Here is a 19,897-nt window from a genome sequence, read left to right as displayed (position 1 = left end):
ATCCTTCTTCATCTTTATGGGTACTATTTACTATCAATCCCAAGACAACTTTTTAAGGTGTAAAATGCTTGGCTATCGCCCTTGAGTGAGAAAACTTATTTAATCTGTGTTACATTGTTTTTATAAGATAAATAAAGATAATAGTATACATTTATTTTTGAATTATGAAACAGAACAACTTTGAAATATAAAGCCAAAACCAGATATGGCAAAGATGAACTTGGATTTTTGCTGACAAAAAAATGTCACACCAAAAGGTTTGGCGTAAAATTAAGTGAAATAAGAAAGAAAATATATCTGTTAGATAAATACTTATGAAGAAAGATTTGATATATTAATAATCAGTAAATATACATGAGAACTACTCAAGATGGTTCAACGTTTCCTTATTCAATTTATTAATATGTATGTATTGATTTAAAAATTTTCTGATAAAAATAATACACAATTTTTCTTTGTAATATTTATTTTGTATTTCGACGTATAATTCTAGCTATGGACAATTCTGATTGAATTTTACGATTTCAATTCCTTTACAAATTAACACTAGGTTCTAAAATGCTATCTATATAGTCTGTTCATAACAACTTATTTTGATGTTTGTTGATAACTTAGTATTCGTTATATGAGTAATATATTATACCCATATGGATTAAAAAAATTTAATATAAACTACAGTTATTCAAAAACAAAAAATGACATTGTTCAGTGCCGCCTTTTATTAATTATATTGCTGAGATTATTTCAAAATGTGTCGTTTATAACGAGGTATCGAATCTATCGCAGTTGTTCAATTTCTTATGCTATACTTTTCAATAAACTTTTTTGGATGTCTTGCTTGATTAATTTCCCATCTTATGATTTCTGAGAATGTGGATATCTGTATATATGTTACCGTTAAAACCCGTTTTCAGTTAGTTTTAGTTTAAACTAGGGAAAACTAGTTTAAACCGTTAAAACCAGTTTTTACTACTCAGAACTAAAGGTAACTACATATTTTTATTGGGCAGAGAATACTAGTATAAACTAAAATAAATCTATGTGCCGATCGATACGTTGAACATTTATAATAGATCTTAATTACCAGTTATCATTTGAAGGCTTTTATTTGAAGAAAATATGCGAACATAACAACTGCCATGGTAAATGTTTTTCTCGGAATGTTGTATTAATAGGAAAGAATGAAGAAAAAAAAAATTGAGGTGTGGAACACAGCAGTAATAGGGCATGAAAATAAACAAGGAAAAGACAAAAGTAAAGGTGTTTTGGGAAGAAGTGACCAAGATAAATATAAGAACACTGGAACAAGTTAAATACTACTAATACCTAATACACAAGATACAGATATAAATAACTGAATTGCAAAAACATATTATGCCATGAACAATGAATAATTCATAAATAAAAAAGAAATATCCAGAGACACAAACTAAGAATATTCAAAACAATACATAGACCAATTCTAACATTTGGATGTGAATCTTGGGTATTGACAGAACGACAAAAAAGTAAAATTCGGGTGATAGAGTTGAAATATTTATGAGGAATCGAAGGAATGACAAAAAAAGAAAAAATAAAGAACTAAATATGAAACCTACATTAGACTACATAGAGAAAAGACAATTACAATAGTGAGGGGATAAAGTTTAAAACGGAATATTGAATGACCAAAGGGCTCTGATTAGGCGTTAAAGAAGAAAATTTTCACAAACAAAACCAAATATCCTACACCACTAAGTGGTAGAAGGGCTTACAAATTATATATGGATATATATATATTTTTTGAAGACTGGAATTTCAAGAAAATATGCGTACAGAACAACCGAAATTATAAATGTTTTTCTGGAAATGTGTCAAATTTAGGTATTTCTACCATTTCATGAAGTCTCAAATACTCTCGCAGAGCTGCTTAAAAATGGTCCATTAGCTCAGAGCAATGTAATTAAAATTAACACGAAAGTTTAAGTTGCTCAAAAAAGTGGAACAATATTTTCATTATATTACATTTCAGGTGCAAAATTTTCCTTTTATTCTACTAAAATGAAGTTTTTGAAATAATTCTTTCTAACTAGTAAAATCTAGTATTTCTCAGTCAAAACTAGTATTTTTTAGTCAAAAATGTATTAAAAAATTAGTTTTAACACTAAGGATACTAGAATTTACTGAAACTGGTTATAACTGTAGCATATACATCTCCAAAGTGAACTACAGCTACTTCAAACACAATCATTAAGGCGGATCTGATCATTTCATTTATTTTTACAGGTGGGTCGTACCGTTTTATCTCCTTTCTGTCACTGACGTAAAATGTCGTAAGTATGGAGGGTAGAGGTAAGGAGGACCATCTCGTATGGGGGCTTAGCTTAAAAACTATCCGCTTGTAGACGGTAAATTATAATTCAAAATTTGACCAGAATGACGCTCCTGTCGGACGACATATATGAACTTTGTTATTTTAGATAGAGTGAAGTATGCAGTGTTTTTTTATATTTCAAATGACTAAAGTCGTTAATTAAATATTGGTATACAAAATCTAAACTATTCATGTAGTACAAAATAATTTTGTAAATATAACCTAGAAAAACTACTGTGAGATAACGCTGAATGTTAATTAATTATTGTGAATTTGTAAGAAAGTGTCAATTATCACTTCTTTCTTTCTCTGTCCTTATTCTTATTTCTAGCGCTTTATTTAAAATTTACACTCATGCGATAGTAGCGCTTCCATAACGTAAAGAATTTGATGGACACTTTCTGTAGCACAGAGATGGTTCTCCTTACCTCTACCCTCCATAGTCGTAAGACTAGACTCAATCTTAACTAAAATATTTGCAAAATAATAAATATCTATCAATAATAGGAACCTAAGTTTTTTAATATAAATGCCAGTGTCAGAGCATTATAAACTGAATCCAAACAGGCAATTGGACTAAAATAATATTAAATACGAATTATACAATATCAGCATACAGAGAACCCAGGAAAAAGAAAATTCAAATTTTTTACCTTCACGATTCAGGTAAAATAATAAAAATTATATAATAAAATAAACATAATTTATAAGAAGTGAATGTTGTTTGGTTATTTCAAATAAAACATGTAATATGAAAGTGACAAACATCCAGTAAAGATATTTATAAAGAATAAACAATTTCTGAAACCAATATTCATAATAAGCACACTGCTTACCATTATTATACTTACAATTACAATTACACTACCTGAGGTGCATTTCAATCACCAACCTATCATTTTCAGAGACAGTGTAATTTTGAAAGTTGATGTCGTGGTAGTAAATTATGTTTAGAATGAATTACATACTTAAATTATTGACATTAGGGTGTTATTCTTATAAAACATACCATGTATATTCTATTATTCCATGTCATCAAGTTTCTGTCCTTAATTAAACCATCCAAAATCTCATACTAAACGAAAATAACTTGGAAAACGTGACAAAAATTATGATAATTATACGACGGGTTTCTATTTATGTCTCTAGAATACAAAACGTCCAAAGCTGTCAACGGTGCAGTTAATGATTTTTTAAATTAGAGTTCACACAAAATACATGCAATAAGCGAGTTATCACTTAATGATTTGATTTCACTAATTACAAATGTAATTATAGACTTTTATAGGCCGAAAAAATAATACAAGTCTTCAGAGAGTATGTTTTATAGCTTTCTTATTTAAATGATATTTTACTAGAATATTTTGAACAGCATTTTTTATTAATATTTATTTAGTCGTTTTTTCTATTAATACGTAAATAGAAACCATTATATATAAACTTGATCATATTAACACTTCTAGTATTTTTAAAATAAATTATAAAATGCAATTACCTAATGTTAACTTCACCCACAATTTTCTCAATAAACAGGTCTAAATTTATTTTCTTCAAAATAAAATTATATGACTGAAGTTATGCCTGCACAAATAAATCACATTGAATTGACAAATATCTACATAGAAGAAAAAAAAAGACTTGTTTTCCAAATTATTTGGTTCTATCAGAAATTTGTAGATATTTTGAAATGTTTGTGACATTATTATAATTCTAATCTCATTAAATTATTATTTTTCGACACATCTTGAAATATTTAGTTCTGCCTATTGTTATTTACAAAGCTTGAAATGTAAAATTTCTTGAGTCATAATGCACTGTTATAGATGTATTTCAAAATGTGTTCTTGAAAATATAACTTTATAACTTTCGGGTCCCATATTTCACAACAAATATTATACATAAAAAATCTAAGTCCGATTGCCTATTGGTCAATTATACAACATTATCTAAAATTAGGGTAAACACCCTTACAACAGTCATCATGATTAAAAATGGCAGTGTCATATTTTACACAAATAAAAACCTACACTGCAAAGGCTCCAACTGAAATCACAACTCTTGAAAATAAATGGGTTGACATTGACTCGGTATTTGTGGAACATCATTGAATAATAGTACTTTTTAAAACATTCATGCAACACATACATACATTACATCGTAAGTGACATCCTTTAACTCTCAGTTTTATAAATATATACGCGTTGTTATCCATTTTTCGTTTGTGCATGTTATCACAAGGTACTTTTTTAACGAAGGCAACAAAACATCCACTAAAAATTTTTTATTATATTTTCGAATTTTAATTTATAATCATTTATTTACAATGTTAATATCAACGTTTACACAATAAGCACAATGTAATTCATCACAATACTGGGTCACTTTAACCGCATTCAAAGAATATCGAGTCAATATCTTTTATTTCCGACTCATTTTAAATGACATTCACTCTCCTCAATTTTATATTAAATACAATCATAAATTCAAATAATATTTTATTTGAGATACAAAATCAATAAAATATGCCAACACGGCTGTCTTAGTATTGTCGATATATTTTTATCAATATTTTTAGAATACCATTCCCTACTGAATATTTCAACTAAATGACATTGTCTTTTCTTGTGGAAAATGAAACTATTGATCGAATTCCTTTCACCGAAGTCTGAAAAATTAAGGTTTTTTAAACATTATTTTATAATTCTTTATCGATACTAAGCTGAATTTATAATTAGGTTCAAAGATTATCACCAGTTTATGAAATTAGATACTTTATTATAGCATATGAGAAAATAAGTGTCTTTAATTTTTCTCTTATATTTTATTGGTATGTGGAAAATTGAATTTGCATTTTACATTTAAATCTTGCAAAAGCAAGGGCACTATCCAAAAACAGATTAAGCATCAACGACAGCCGCTACTAATGATAGCTGACATATCACCAAGCCAATGCTGATATTTGGCCCATATAACATGCAAAAACGATCAAAACTCATCAAAAAATTTATCCGAAAATAGAAAGATGCTTTATGTAGAATTTGTAATTTACTACGATTTAATAAAACATATATTCTGAACATCAATTATGTCACAATTGTGAATTATTTCAAAAGTCAGCGCTTTATAAAAAGTAGTTCAGAATTATGAACATCAAATCCTAGAACACTTTTTAAAATCGAATAATAAGAGAGATACAACCCATTGAATGTGTGAATTGAGATTTTTATTTATTATTACAAACTAGGAAGTTCATATTTTCCAATCGGTTATGAGCCGTTAGGGTACTTAATTTCATATCACTACAATAAATGTGGAAAGTTATAAAGAGTAAAGGAGGCTTATCACGTCACATTTATTTTTAAAATGATTTTCTTGAACTCTTCTACTTCAAAAAGATCAACCTTTTTCAATTTATTTAAACCAGAAGGTATACATGTTTTATTGTAATTGAATATGTAACATAAAACCTCAACTTACCTTCCGAAGCTACCCTTACATATGAGGTCGAATCTTTTCAATTATTTTTTTTTTAATTTACTATTAGATCTAGTGATTGATGTATATAGCTATGGACCACCTTATATATTTCATAGTAAATGATATGCTAGTTGATAGCTTTAAAAATTAGAAAAATCTATATCGTAATATATAAAGTAATCTATATATGATAATAATCCTTCAACATAATAATGTAAATATTTTAAACTATGTTACCTTATTTCAATAAATTCATTCTGGACATCAAGCAGATACATCAAACAGAAATGGCATAACTAACATTTTACAAAGCATTATAAAAAGCTCAGTTCAGTGTAATGGTACAGTTACTACCCAACTATTTTACTTTTTCTTACCTTTTTCTTCGACCCATTCAAAAATTCCTTGTACATTTCAGATCGTAAATACCTTGAGTAACTATCACTTTTCATTAAATGATATACGTGGTTCTGAAACAAAAATTATAATATTATGAAAGTACATGGTATAGATACCTATAGGAACATTAAAAATTACTTAGATTAATAAAGCAAGAATCGTGGTTCTAATTTTGTGTAAAATAATTAATTTTCATATTTTTACATTATACTTTGAACAAATTTTCAGTCAGAACACATAGGTATTCGAAGGCTGGGAAAAATATATAAGAAATAATACACTTTGACAAAGACTTCGTTTCTAAATCGTCTTGATTTTAGGTCTCTTCTGTTTCAAAATTAGATTTTTTTATAATTTTTGAAAGACAGATAAAAATTTGACGTTTCGATTACTTTCAGTCTTTATCAAATTATGATTTTGACAGTGACAATTTGCTTATTTATATTAATCAATAGATCACCTACATCATGAACATCAAAATAAGAATAAAATCAAAATAGAAATTTGTTTTAATAATAAAAATGGATTTTTTCTTAGTTCTTACATCTCAAATATGTAGCAATCAATTAAATTATTTGTATTTTTACTAGAATTTATAAAATAGAGCTATAAATTTCACTCAAATTATTTAGGTCTTTTTTATCATTTATAACTTTTCCATTCATATGAATGTGAACCATTTCAAAAAATTCTCTTTTTTTCGTGTATTAGATTCCGTTCCAAGGGTTTTTTTAATCTTTATAATTGAATTTATGTTTTTTTGATATATCGTGGTTCGTTAATGCAGTTTTATTTTTTTATCATATTAATGAATATTTAGTCTATTTTCTAAATACTGAGATGTAAACAGCGTCACAAACAGTACAGATATTTAATATTACTTCTTTTGTTTTTTTGGTGTTTTAGATTTTAATTCAAAATTTAAATTGAAATCAAAGTTTTTGGCCAATGTGAATATTTTCTTGAATGTCATCATCATATCATATCATATGATTTCAAAAAAGGACTTCACACTATATTTCATACATTATTCTTATACTTACTATAAGTGTTTTCCTCTAATCTTTATTATTATTTTTTTGGTGTAACTGAATGATCTAGACTTCTTAGTAATATATATGATATAATCTCAACAAAACGAGTTTGTTGTTATAGGGGATGAAAAATAATAATAATTAAATCAAACAATCATTTAATACTGAAAAGGTATATGATTAAAATTAAAATTAAAGAAATAACAGGCTACACGATGGGCTTGCAACTATCATCATCTAGATTATCTGAAAATTCACTTCCGCTGTCGCCACTTTCCTCTTCAAAGTTTATTATTAAATCCACCACGTTGACTCTAATAATGTATTTGTCTTCAACTTTTGTCACATTCATCCAAATATTTTTCCAATGCTCTACAGTCACCTCATAAAATGTTTTTTCTGTTAATTTCCACACATCATCTAATTTTAAAGTTCCTTTGCAAATAGCTACTTCGTTCTTCACCAACGCCTATATTTTTGGTGGGTTTAGCTCCCGATGATATGGTGGTAAACATAACGTTAATATTTCATGTTCTGCTAAAATTTTATATATTGTATATGTTCTAAAACCTGCCTTGCACATTTTTATAATTGTATATAGTTCAGCTTTGGTTGCTTTCAACTGCAATGCATCCTTTTTCCATGAAGAATTTGGAATGTCTTCTAACAGTGCATTGTGATCAGAATCGTTATTTAATATCAATACGTATTTTTTTGTAGTATCGGGAATGAATTTTAATTCCCTATTTAAAAATTATAAGTGTCTTAGGAATTAATCCTACTTCACCTCCAACATGTAAGATAATAAGCCTTTGACCTTTAGACACAGGTGCTTTTAAGCATTTATTTTTGCCATCATCTCATGTTTTTGGTACTGTATCTGTGAATGTAGATTTCATCAGTATATATAATTTGGCATCCTTCTTTTTTGTATTTCCTCAACTTTCTTAAATATCCAATTCTTTCTGCTTTTATGTCGTATTTCTGCATTAAAACTTTCCTGATATCTTTAGTTTTTTCCATCTTTCCATCTTTTTCCATCCCATTCTTTTAATCAATCTTCTACATGAATCTATTTTATCAGTAAAATTTATCCCAATTGCATTTTATATTGATTCTTTTCATGGTAGGCCTTCTGTTGTATCGCTATGTATTAATAAATAATCTTTCAAATTATTACTTCTTTAAATTCATCAACAGATCCTTTGTAAGTTGATGGTTTGTTGAGAGTTTTCAGATTCATTACACGTTTTGGCTACTCTCTCCTGCAAACTGCTCAGAGGAATGTTTAGGGCATCCTTTTCTTTTTCCATAAATAGATATACACTGAATATGATTTGTCGAGCTTGACTATGAATTATTTTATTCCCAGATTTTGTCTGAAACATAAGATTTCAAAAATTAATGAACTAGCATTTGGAAGTGAATATGAAAATAAAAAAAATACTCTCCCATTATCTTTTTTATTCAAATTTACAAATTCATACACTGAATTTTTAAACCATTCGATAAAGTAATAACTGAAATATTGGTTAAAAATTCTATTATCTGCGCAAATAAGCGCCACTCGAATATAAATCAAACTTCATTTTATCGAAAACTCATTAATACATACCTTACTGTTAAGTAAATTAAACCATTACCTACACCAAATATTTTCCACTAAACAGACAATAGTAACAATTAATAAATATATTAAATACCTACTAAAACTAGAAACTACGAAAAAATTGACCAAAACGAAACAAAAATCTCTGCACTATTAAAATATTTAGAGTCGGAAGAATCCAAGTGAACAAAAGCACAAATGAAATTGAAGTCCCTAAAATTGTTAAGATAAGTAGTAGGTAGGATCTTATTTCAAAAGTAAAATTGTATTCTGCATCGGTATGATTCATAGCTCTACTCAATTTCCACTACCTCTACCATATATTTGTTATCTATCTATTGTACGATTAGAGATGTTGTGAGGGGACTGTATGGATTGTTGACAACTCTTACAATCTCACACTGTTTATAGCTATTATACAATCGAAGGACCACTTGATTTCTCCGAAACAAAAAATAAAAGATTTATATAAAAAACAGTATTAATAAAAATATATAAAAATTTAATATTATCAGTATCACTTATACTAATACTCAACGGTTTGGAAACGCTGCCTACCTCGAAACAAACTGGCAAATATATGTAATAATTATAAAAAGCCCCTGGTAGACTCACCAAGTTATTTTCTATGACTTATCCTAACTATGAACCACAACTAAGTAATGAAGATAACTAACAATCTACAAAATATTGATTATTGGAGAAAATCAATGCAATTTGGTTTCACTTGCCTACCATCTACGAACTACTTTCTATGCCATCTAAACCACACTGTCTGGGAATAAAAATCTGGCGTGATTCAAGACAATTGAAAATCTCCAGCGGAAAGTATAAATTTAAAGTTACTCAAAATTTGATTCTAAAATTAATCAATATACTTCTTTTAAAGACTCCACATTTTCAAAAAAATTAAACTTATTGAACAATTTTATTTCCGTTTTGTTCTATTTATTTAACTACAAAAAAAGAACGAACATGAGTAAGTTTTATCACTTACTTCTTTTAAAAATTTTATAATAAAACTATTATTTTATAACAGAAATTTTATATGGAGAATATACTCACAGCTGCACAATCGAAGCCCCATCTATCAGGTACCTCCATGTTCTTCTTAGTCAATTCATTAGAACGTGAATCAACATTTATAGGACAGCTTGCATCTGGTGCTAGGAATTCTGCCCAAATTTCCATTGCCTTTTCTTGAACCTGACTTTGAGGTAAAGCTTTCAATTCTTGAACTGACTCCCAAAACCTAAATTGAAATTCATACTAAAAACTGATATCATACACATAATGTGATTAAAAATAATATTTTCAGTAGTTACATATGACAATAAACAAAAAAATTTTGATATAAAACTCACCGTAAGTTTTCTCCACTGAATTCCTTATCAAGAAATCGAATGAAATGCTCCCTTCCAATGGGATCATGCAAAAGTTCTTGCAAACTAAATGCCCAACGCTTAACTCGACGTGCTGATATGTCTTTAGCCATTTTATCTTGTTCCCAAAGATCAGGACTGTCAGCTATCCAAGGATTAGGATTTTCAGGAGCTACGAAAAAACTATCGTATTCTAAATATTGCTCATAGTATGCGACAAACCTAAAATACGCCACAATTAGTACATTTATTATTCTACATTATAAACCATTTATATGGTACATATTAATGTTCGGAAAGGTTTCCGCGGTCAGGATTATGAACAAAAGAACTAGGTTCACAGGTTGATGGTAATCCTATTATTTTTATTTTCCATTTTAATCATTTTATATTTTTTGTTTCAGCTTTTCATTTTCTTGTTGGAGGAGTATGCCTTGGAATCAACCAAGGAAAAGGGGTGATTTGTTGTGTGGACTAGGCAGATTGAGACCACGAAATCGGATCACTTTTTACCAATGAAAAAATAACCACCTTATCCCCACCATTCTCTTGATAATGGCTCCAAAGCGGGAGTCGAAACGTCGAGAATTTTCAAAATTCCATTGCAGAACAAGAAAATTTTAATTTTGTGTTTTCCTCGGAAAATTCGCGATATTAGTTTCGTATTATAATCTTAAAATACAAGTAAGTTTTCAACAATTTAGAAAATTATTACTTTATGAACCAGTTTCTTTTGGTATTTATTACAGCATTGAAAATAGATGCAAAGTCGTTCGAAAACTTGGTATAGTATAAAAAAGTTCACAAAATTAAAAAAATTCTTCCATGACTGCTTCCCCATGATTAAAAAATTGTTTTTCGTGATTTTGATACATATATATATATATATATATATATATATATATATATATATATATATATATATATATATATATATATATATATATATATATATATATATATATATATTAATATTTAAGGAACTTACGATTCAGCAGCTTTTGATATTTTAATATTCCTCCTATCAAGTCTACTCTTCAGTAGCTCAATCTGTTTTATCAATTGTTCGGCAGTACTTTTTGGAGCTAAACCAGATGTAGAAGGCGACAATTTGGGAGCTGTATTAACTTTAACACCATGAATTGGTTTGTGCATTTGACATGCCTTTTTTATGTCAATTTCTGTAGTATTCACACAACCTGGCTGGAAAATTAATATAAAATAAACCAAAATAAAATGAAAGCATTTAATTTTTTTAATAAAAATACACTAAAAAAATTAAAAATATATCATTATTCTGAAAAGCTCACATATGATAACACTCACCATTGGTCTATGAACATCCCAAAATGCTCTTTCTTGGCTATCTAAAACCTTTCTTTCCAATTTATCTCTCTTTTTGTCTACTTTACTCTGTGCTTCTGCTTGCATAAATATAAATTCCCATTTCCGAGAGAACATTTTTTGTAATCGTGCCAAATTCTCAGCTTCATAATCTGCTAATTCTAATCTCGTTTTATTTTGCATCGTTCTTTTACAAAGATATACAGCTAAAAAAAATTAAAATGATACTTTTATATTAGAATATATAATAGAGAGTCCAAAATTATATACATTAATTTCTATTTAGTACATATACGAGGATATATTAAAAATTCTTAGCCTACTAAAGAACCAAACCAAATTTCAATGTCAAAATATTTTATTACTCAACATATTTTCCTCTTGATTGGATACATTTATTACAGCGAACCTGCAACGTCTCTAGATCTTTTAAAAAAAAATGTTTCTTCTTGCTCTGCAAACCAGACCTCCACAGCGTTTATTACTTCCTCGTTGGAATAAAATTTACGACCCTTTAAACTTTTTTTCAGTTGAAGAAAGAGATGATATTCGAACGAATTTTTTGCATCGCAGCATGAGATTTGTGTGCAAGGGCGTTGTCCTGCAAAAACAAAACACCTTTCGATAGCTTTCCGCGACTTTTCTCTTTAATTTTTTTCCAGAGTGGTCAGTTCTACCCTCATCCAAAAAATCAATCATGATTACTCCATGGAAATCCCAAAAAACTGAAGCAAGAACTTTTCCAGCAGATTTCTGGATACAAAATTTTTTAGGTCTTGGAGAACCAGAGTTGATTTTGCTTTGTTTCTGGATCATAGAAATGTACTTAAGTCTCATCCATAGTAACAATTCGGTTTAGAAGTTTACATCATTTTCAAATCATGCACAGATCGAACGCGATGCTTCTAGCACGCTTTTGGTCAACATTCAAACATTTGGGGATCCATTTTGTAGCAATTTTTCTCATGTTCAAATTGACGTGAACTGTATGATGAACGCGTTCATATGAAATATTCAGTGCTTCAGATATCCGTTTTAGCCCAATTCGACGATCTCATAAAATCATGTCATGAACTGCATGGATATTTTCAGGGACTGACACAGAAATCTTGCTTTCCCGATCGGTCATCACCTTCAATGGAAAATTTACCTTTTCTGAAGCTTGCAGTCCAATTTTTCACTGTCGTATATGAAGGACATTGATCACCAAGGGTATTAAGCATATCTTCGTAAATCTGCGTACCTTTCAACCCTTTTAAATACAGGTACTTGATGATGGCTCGATACTCTCGATTTCCACAATTTCGGTGGACACCTTTTTTTTTAATTTACTGCATAACTCTGGTTTACTTTTTTGACGTCAAACTTTACACTGACACTTCCTAATAAGTTATTGTTCGTTGCTATGGTAACGCAATATTTTGTTTATGCATGGAACTGGTCTAGGCTAACTAGATATCAATACATCCTCGTAAAAAAGGAGATACCATCCATTAATAGGTTAAACTGAGAAAATATTTAATTAATCAATGTCACCATTTACCCCACTCTATATGAATACAGGATAATACTCATTTTTTTCATAATTTTAAACATTTAAAGAAATTATCTTTTTTTTCCTCAGATTTTCTATGTAAAAAATAGTCTCTTGTAATAGATATCACAGTTTTTGATTTATATAACTCAATTAGTTTGAAGAAATCATGTTGTCTTCAACACATAATTCTTATGCACCATACATACAAGAAATTCAACCATTTCTTACCATAATCAGTATTTTCAGGTTCCCAACAATTTGATGGCCAAAAGTAAGGCGTTTGAAATCTATAAAAAGTATTATCGTTCTTAACTGTGAGCATATGATCATCAATAGGAAAAAAATATCCATGAGATGCCATTAAATGAGCCAAATGTAAAGCTTCTTGTTGATCTTCTACATCTAAATTTTTCATCATCCACATTATCAAATCAGAACCAGTAAAAACAGACGGAATTTTCGACATGAAACTTTTTACTGTACGTACAGGCACACCAGTTGTTTCATCTTGCATCTTTTCAACAATTTTCTCCATCTAAAAAAATATAATACAAATCATACTTAGGTATATTACAAAACTTTGATTTGATTCTGACTTAAACTGTCCATTAACATAAATTATAAAAAGAATAATAGTTTAAGCAAATAAACTAAATTTAAATAGTTTTAGTTTTATAATGCCATAAATTTATTAGTTTCGAGGATTAATACTTCTTATTCTAATATCAATTTTTCCTATAAAGTAATCAGCCCTTTCTTTAGTTGAAGGTATCTGGTTACAATAGTAGTTCTTTGGTAATTTTTTACTACTCTATATCCAAACATTTTTTCAAATAAACCAAGAAAATATTCTGTAACTAATGTGTCTCGTAGTCTTCCTAGCCAGCTCTGTCATGCTTAATCCCAAAATATTATGTTGATTATGAACATATAGATTACTATTTAGTAATATTGACATGTCTTATAATTGATACTAATTGTAGAATTACTAAACAATTTAAACAGGTGAAAAGTGCAAATATAACCACTAACTACATCACCCTTGTATTCCTATATCAATAGGAGAATTCTCTAGTATGGTTAAAAATGATCAAGAATACAAAATTTACACAGCCTTAGCAACATTAATCCTAATATCACCAGATTCACAATCTTACCCCAAAAATTTGTGTGTTTTGTAGCTATTGCACTGATTGGAGACTTTCTCTGAAATACAAGTAGCACAATCGCCTATTTCTGGAGAAATACGAAGAGACCTTGAGGTAAGATCAGGTCAGAGCTGTATCCATGTAACTGATGCAAGTAAGAAATGATTGTTTGCAACTTCTATGACAAACTATGACAAAAGATTTGTTAAAACAACTTCATATTCCTAAGATGTTGTGTGGCACATCAACAAAAAATAGACTACTTCATGGAGTTTAATTTGAAGCCTAAAGTGTCTGCAACTGGAGTTCTGTTAACCATAATATGTAATGTTGTTAGATGAAGCCAAATTTTGCCTTAATGTCAATGACTGACTTGTCTTAGTACACAGAAGAGCAAATGAGAGGTTGACTCAATACTGCTCACAACCAAGGCCTGACCTTTATACTAACGGCCACACTGACATGGTGATCATTGAAAGAGGCCCATAGGTATATTATGAAAATTAACGGTAAAATCACAATTCATATCTTTTCACTTCATTAAGATAATGCTTCAGCTGCACATTGTTAGCATCCAAAAAATCTTGAAGAGATAGAAATCCAAGTGATGGTATAGCCAGCTAACAGCTCTAACCTCAATCCATTAGATCCTATTTAATATGGAATAAAATATTGCTTATGGGTTTCACTATATCCACCTCCCAATTTACATTGTTTCTTTAAATAAAATGTATAAAGCATAATTACCTTTTTGTACAAAAGATGATTAGGTGACTCTTCAGAAGTCTGTGTAGGTTGAACAGTGATTGATTCCTCATTATTTAATTTTGTACAGCCTCCATTATTAGGCTCTGGCTTGCGCTTAGTGGCAGCCTTTTCGGAATTCATAGTGACCATAGTACTATCCCTGGAGGAACACTTTCCTCCTAACCCTTAAAACAAAATATATAAATCACCTTAATTCCTAATAGATTGATTAAACAATTATATTTGTTTATATTGAAGCAAACTAAAATAGAATTATAGCAAATATATAATAATTAGTTTTCACTGCATGTTTCATTCATTTTTCTTATTAAATAATCAACTCACTCCATAAAAAATAGTAACAAAAATTCTCCAAAAGGATATCCAATTTCTTGCATTATAATTAATCTATATTCTTGACACAAGTTACGTTTTTTCGAATTCAAACATATTTATCTCAACTTCTTATTGTGATCAGTGTGTTAGTAATATATGAAGAAAACTTGTTTAAAATGATATAGAAACACCGTGTGACTGTACCATCGACATTTTGTTTGGTTCTGAATTCAGTAGTATTATGTATTAAACTTCATATTTCTTCGGCATTTCTCGGTTTCTTCGACGTTTCTGTCAGATACTTTGGAGGAAATTTCAAATAAACACATTCGGTAATGTTGAATTTTGGGTTTCTGATTAAATGTATTTCTTATTATGAACTAATATTTCCATTGAATAAAAACCTCAAATATTTTTTAATTTTAAACCTAGACAGCAGTGAAATAGAACAGTAAGTTCTGATATATTTCATCTCGTGTCTGTATTGTTTGTAGTTCATGTGCATAAATGAGAAATTTATACTTTTATATCTATGTTTTTATGTAGTGTGTGTATGGTATGTGTGTTTAGTGTGTGTGATGGTGTGAATTTTCAGTTTAAGCACAGTTTAAAATCTATAAAAAGTTAATTCAAAGTATGAGAACATCCTAATTCACTAACTAACGAAGATATAAATAAGATTTGAACAAATGGTTGTAAAGGAGCATATATGATATTGGCAGTTTGATTATTTCACATCCAATATCGCTCACACATCCGTTGTAAGGAAGTCAGAAAAAATTAAACCATATCTATAAAATTTAGTACAAGCAAGAACATACAGAAGATTATCCAGACTCCAGATCTCACTTTTTGAAATATAAATTGAACATGTATAAGTTTTGGTTGGTTGAGATTAATAATAAGATTATTAATGTTTTAAATTTATTTATATAAACTCTCATTGTAATTCATAGAGACACATTGTGTTCATAGCAACATTGGGACGAAGGGGATTATATTTAATAGATCAGTTTAGTAATCAGTTTAATAGTTATCACAGACCAGTGTGGTCTGTGATAGTTATCATTTATCTATAGTCATTAGTGTTGTCAAATGTCATAATAAATAAGAGGCTAGTCAACCAAATGTACGGGTAATATTTTATAAATTCAAAATATCGTAATATTTAACGCCTAATAACATTGAAAATAATCTGTTAACTTTTTTGTTTAAATTATGGAAGTCTTTAAAAAAGATTTATTCATGATTTTCAGGTTGCTTAAATCGTCACTACACTTAGGTTTGGATGTGACTATCCTTTTCATATTTATAGGTTATTGTTACGGATAGCCTTGATTATTTATTTAAATTCATGTTCACTCCAAAACAATCCATATTTCATTCAATAAACAAAATGGCAAATCGTAAAATCAGTGACTTTGCAGGCTTTAAAAAAGTTTTAGATGGAGCGAAAAATATAGCTGTATTAACAGGAGCTGGTGTTTCCGCTGAATCAGGAATTCCAGTATTTAGAGGTGCAGGAGGTTTTTGGAGAACTCACAGATCTCAGGATCTTGCAACTCCTCAAGCTTTTGCTGCTAATCCTGCGCTGGTTTGGGAATTTTATCATTATAGAAGAAATATTGCATTCACTTCACTCCCAAATAATGTGAGCACAATTATTATTAATTTTTTTTCATTTATATATATATATATATATATATATATATATATATATATATATATATATATATATATATATATATACATATACATACATATACATATATATCCATTTTCTTGTCTTAGGCCCATAAGGCACTAGCATTATATGAAGCACAATGTTTGAGAGAAGGTCGGCGTTTTAGCATAATAACACAAAATGTTGATGGTCTCCATCAGAGAGCTGGTTCCATAAATGTTATTGAACTACATGGTGCTCTACATAAAGTTAAATGTACCAATCCAAAATGCAGATTCTTGGATGAAAACTATGATAACCCTATATGTGAAGTCTTTAGAAATAGAGGGTTAGTCAAAATTTTTTATTCACTTGATAAATATTTGCTTTAGATTTTGATTGACTTTATTAATTTTAGTGACCCTGCTGCGGAAGGTTATAATTTACCTGTTATAGATAAAAAAGATTTACCTAAATGTAAGAAGTGTCAAAAACTTGTAAGACCTTATATTGTATGGTTTGGAGAAAACTTGGACTTCAAAGTTATGCAAGCTGCAAGTAAGTACTAATTTCATATATAAGAGCTTAAAACCATTCCATAATCAAATGAAAGTAGTATCATAGTCTTTGAACTTGCTTTTCCTCATGGAAATCCCTTGAGCACCTTTTGAATTTATGACCAACAGCTAGACAGATGCAGCACAGGACTTAATTTCATATGCAGAGAAGCAGTATAATACTATAGTATTATTTATGCATGATTGAATCTTTATATTCCTTGAAATTTTAGAAAATGAAGCTAAATTTTGTTGTCTTTGGAAAATGTATCATGGGTACATGTGAGTTTTTATATCATTTTTTTACTCTATAGGAGAAGTAGTGGAAACTTGTGACTTGTGTCTAGTGATCGGAACATCTTCTGTTGTATATCCAGCAGCCATGTTCGCCCCTAGAGTATTAGAAAGAGGAATGCCAGTTGCAGAATTCAACTTGAATGAAGAACCAGCCGACGAAATGTTTGATTTTCATTTTCCAGGAAAATGTGGTACCACTTTGCCTAAAGCTTTAGGCATTGAATTATAACATTGATATAATTTCATATGAGTTGATTATAACAGACATCTTGGATATAAAGTGAATCAGATATATTTCTCAATGTATGCTTTTTATGAATGAACTGAAATTTATAAATACTGGGAATTGAATAAACTGACATAATGACACTGTAAGACAGGTAACTAGATGGAATAACTAATAGTTGTAATAAGAAACGACATTGCTTTAGTTTCCTAATGTGAGAGTGTGATATAATGTAAATTTGATATGACAGTGTCTAAACAAGTGGACAACTTGAGAGTTTATGAAGAAATTGGCAGTTAATTGAGAGTTGATAAATTTACTCTTGTGAATATTTTTTTACAAAATATACTGAACTTTTGCGAAAAAATGTTGATATAGGACACAAATAATGACATTATAATAGGCTACATAATTTTACTACCAAAAATTGAAGATTAAGTGGATACAAAATTTTAAACATGTGTTTTTGTACACATTTCAATGATCCAAAAAATTAAAAAAAATTAATCAACTATTACAAAGTTTACCTAATCAAAAAGCAATAAACCCAAAATTTTTGTTAATAAGTTTCTTATTGAGGATCCTTCACAAAAGTTGAAAAAAATTTCAAAAAAGTTTAAGAGCTTCTATTTCAAAAAGAATGATGTGCGTCAGCTCTCAAACTTAAGGTTTAAGAATTTTTGTTTCTCAAATATAAATACTTTTATAAAAACTTTTGGTTCATTCCTGTTTAATTAGGTGAACTTTGTAATAGTTAATTAATTTTTTTTTATTTTTTGGGTCTTTGGATCAGAATCGTGAAATATGTGCAAAAACACATGGTTAAAAATTATTTATCCACTTAATCTTCAATTTTTGGTAGTACCATTATGTAGCCTATTATAACGTCATTATATGTATCCTCTATAAACATTTTTTCGAAAAATTTTAGTATATTTTAAAAAAAATATTTGTGGAAAAAATAAGTGGATAACTTTACATGGGTAACAAATTTCCAGATTCCAGTGATAGAATTATTAGTGACAGTCAATATCTGAAATCTCGTCTGCAACTGTAAATATCAAGTTGACCACTTAAAATATCCAAATAATAACTGACTAGTGCAATCCATCAGAGTTCATAAACTTGTAACTTAGTTCAAACATATTCATTTATAACTTGATCCTATTTACAAATTATTTCATTTTTGTTAGAACAAATCACAGAATAATTTATTTTTCTTTTTCAAGTAAACTGTTAATTGGCACCGAACTATCAGGATACATTTTAATTTTTAATCTAACAAGTTGAACTATTCAAAGTTCTATATTGAAATTGAAATTAATGGTTGAAAAAAAAACATTTTTGTACTATATGTTATTATTTGAAGAGATTCCGTTGTTGTCTCTTTTTCTAGGGACGCACTTATATTCACATAATACGGACAATCATTATATCTATTTATTACTCTCTTACATTATAAAATTGAATCTTATATGAATATATAATAGTGATTTGATTTAATATACCTGCAGTGTCAAATAATGTTAGTATGTAATTGTATATGCCAGTATAAACATTTAAATCCAGAGTGTCTTTTAAATTAACATAATTAAATTCAAAGGAAATATAAAGGTAATAGTTTTTTAAATTTAATTGTAGGACTAGATACAAAGCTATTTTTTTATCTTTTTGTTGTTACTGTTGTGATTCTGTTTGAATAGTTGTATTAAACTGTGATATATTTCTATTTAATAAAGGATGATCTAAAGTAACTGTTAGAAACTAATATTAGAACATTGTTGTATA

At 28.7% G+C, this 19,897-nt stretch overlaps 2 protein-coding genes across 3 annotated transcripts; one reads left to right on the top strand and one right to left on the bottom strand.

Moving 5' to 3' along the window:
- Positions 1-448: 448 nt before the first annotated feature.
- Positions 449-15,791, bottom strand: LOC130900559 (regulator of G-protein signaling 7). Of its 2 annotated transcripts, XM_057811267.1 has the most exons (9): positions 15,376-15,788; positions 15,031-15,215; positions 13,364-13,670; positions 11,581-11,804; positions 11,243-11,457; positions 10,237-10,476; positions 9,938-10,124; positions 6,208-6,300; positions 449-5,018 (listed from the first exon to the last, which is right to left on the bottom strand). In XM_057811267.1, exons 2-9 carry the CDS (start codon positions 15,178-15,180, stop codon positions 4,956-4,958), a joined length of 1,479 nt encoding a protein of 492 aa, XP_057667250.1. In that variant the 5' UTR covers positions 15,181-15,215; positions 15,376-15,788; the 3' UTR covers positions 449-4,955. The 2 variants fall into 2 exon arrangements, with proteins under 2 accessions (XP_057667250.1, XP_057667243.1); XM_057811260.1 differs by lacking the exons at positions 449-5,018; positions 6,208-6,300 and adding an exon at positions 7,405-8,642 and having other exon boundaries at positions 15,376-15,791.
- Positions 15,792-15,886: 95 nt separating this feature from the next.
- Positions 15,887-19,885, top strand: LOC130900575 (NAD-dependent protein deacylase-like). Its single transcript, XM_057811276.1, has 4 exons — positions 15,887-17,017; positions 17,158-17,378; positions 17,448-17,587; positions 17,901-19,885. Exons 1-4 carry the CDS (start codon positions 16,721-16,723, stop codon positions 18,110-18,112), a joined length of 870 nt encoding a protein of 289 aa, XP_057667259.1. The 5' UTR covers positions 15,887-16,720; the 3' UTR covers positions 18,113-19,885.
- Positions 19,886-19,897: the final 12 nt, after the last annotated feature.

Source organism: Diorhabda carinulata, chromosome 1 (genome assembly GCF_026250575.1).
Source record: "Diorhabda carinulata isolate Delta chromosome 1, icDioCari1.1, whole genome shotgun sequence".
Classification (NCBI taxonomy): domain Eukaryota; kingdom Metazoa; phylum Arthropoda; class Insecta; order Coleoptera; family Chrysomelidae; genus Diorhabda; species Diorhabda carinulata.
Note: the sequence above shows the minus strand (reverse complement) of the source record. Positions and strands in the feature narration are given on the sequence as shown.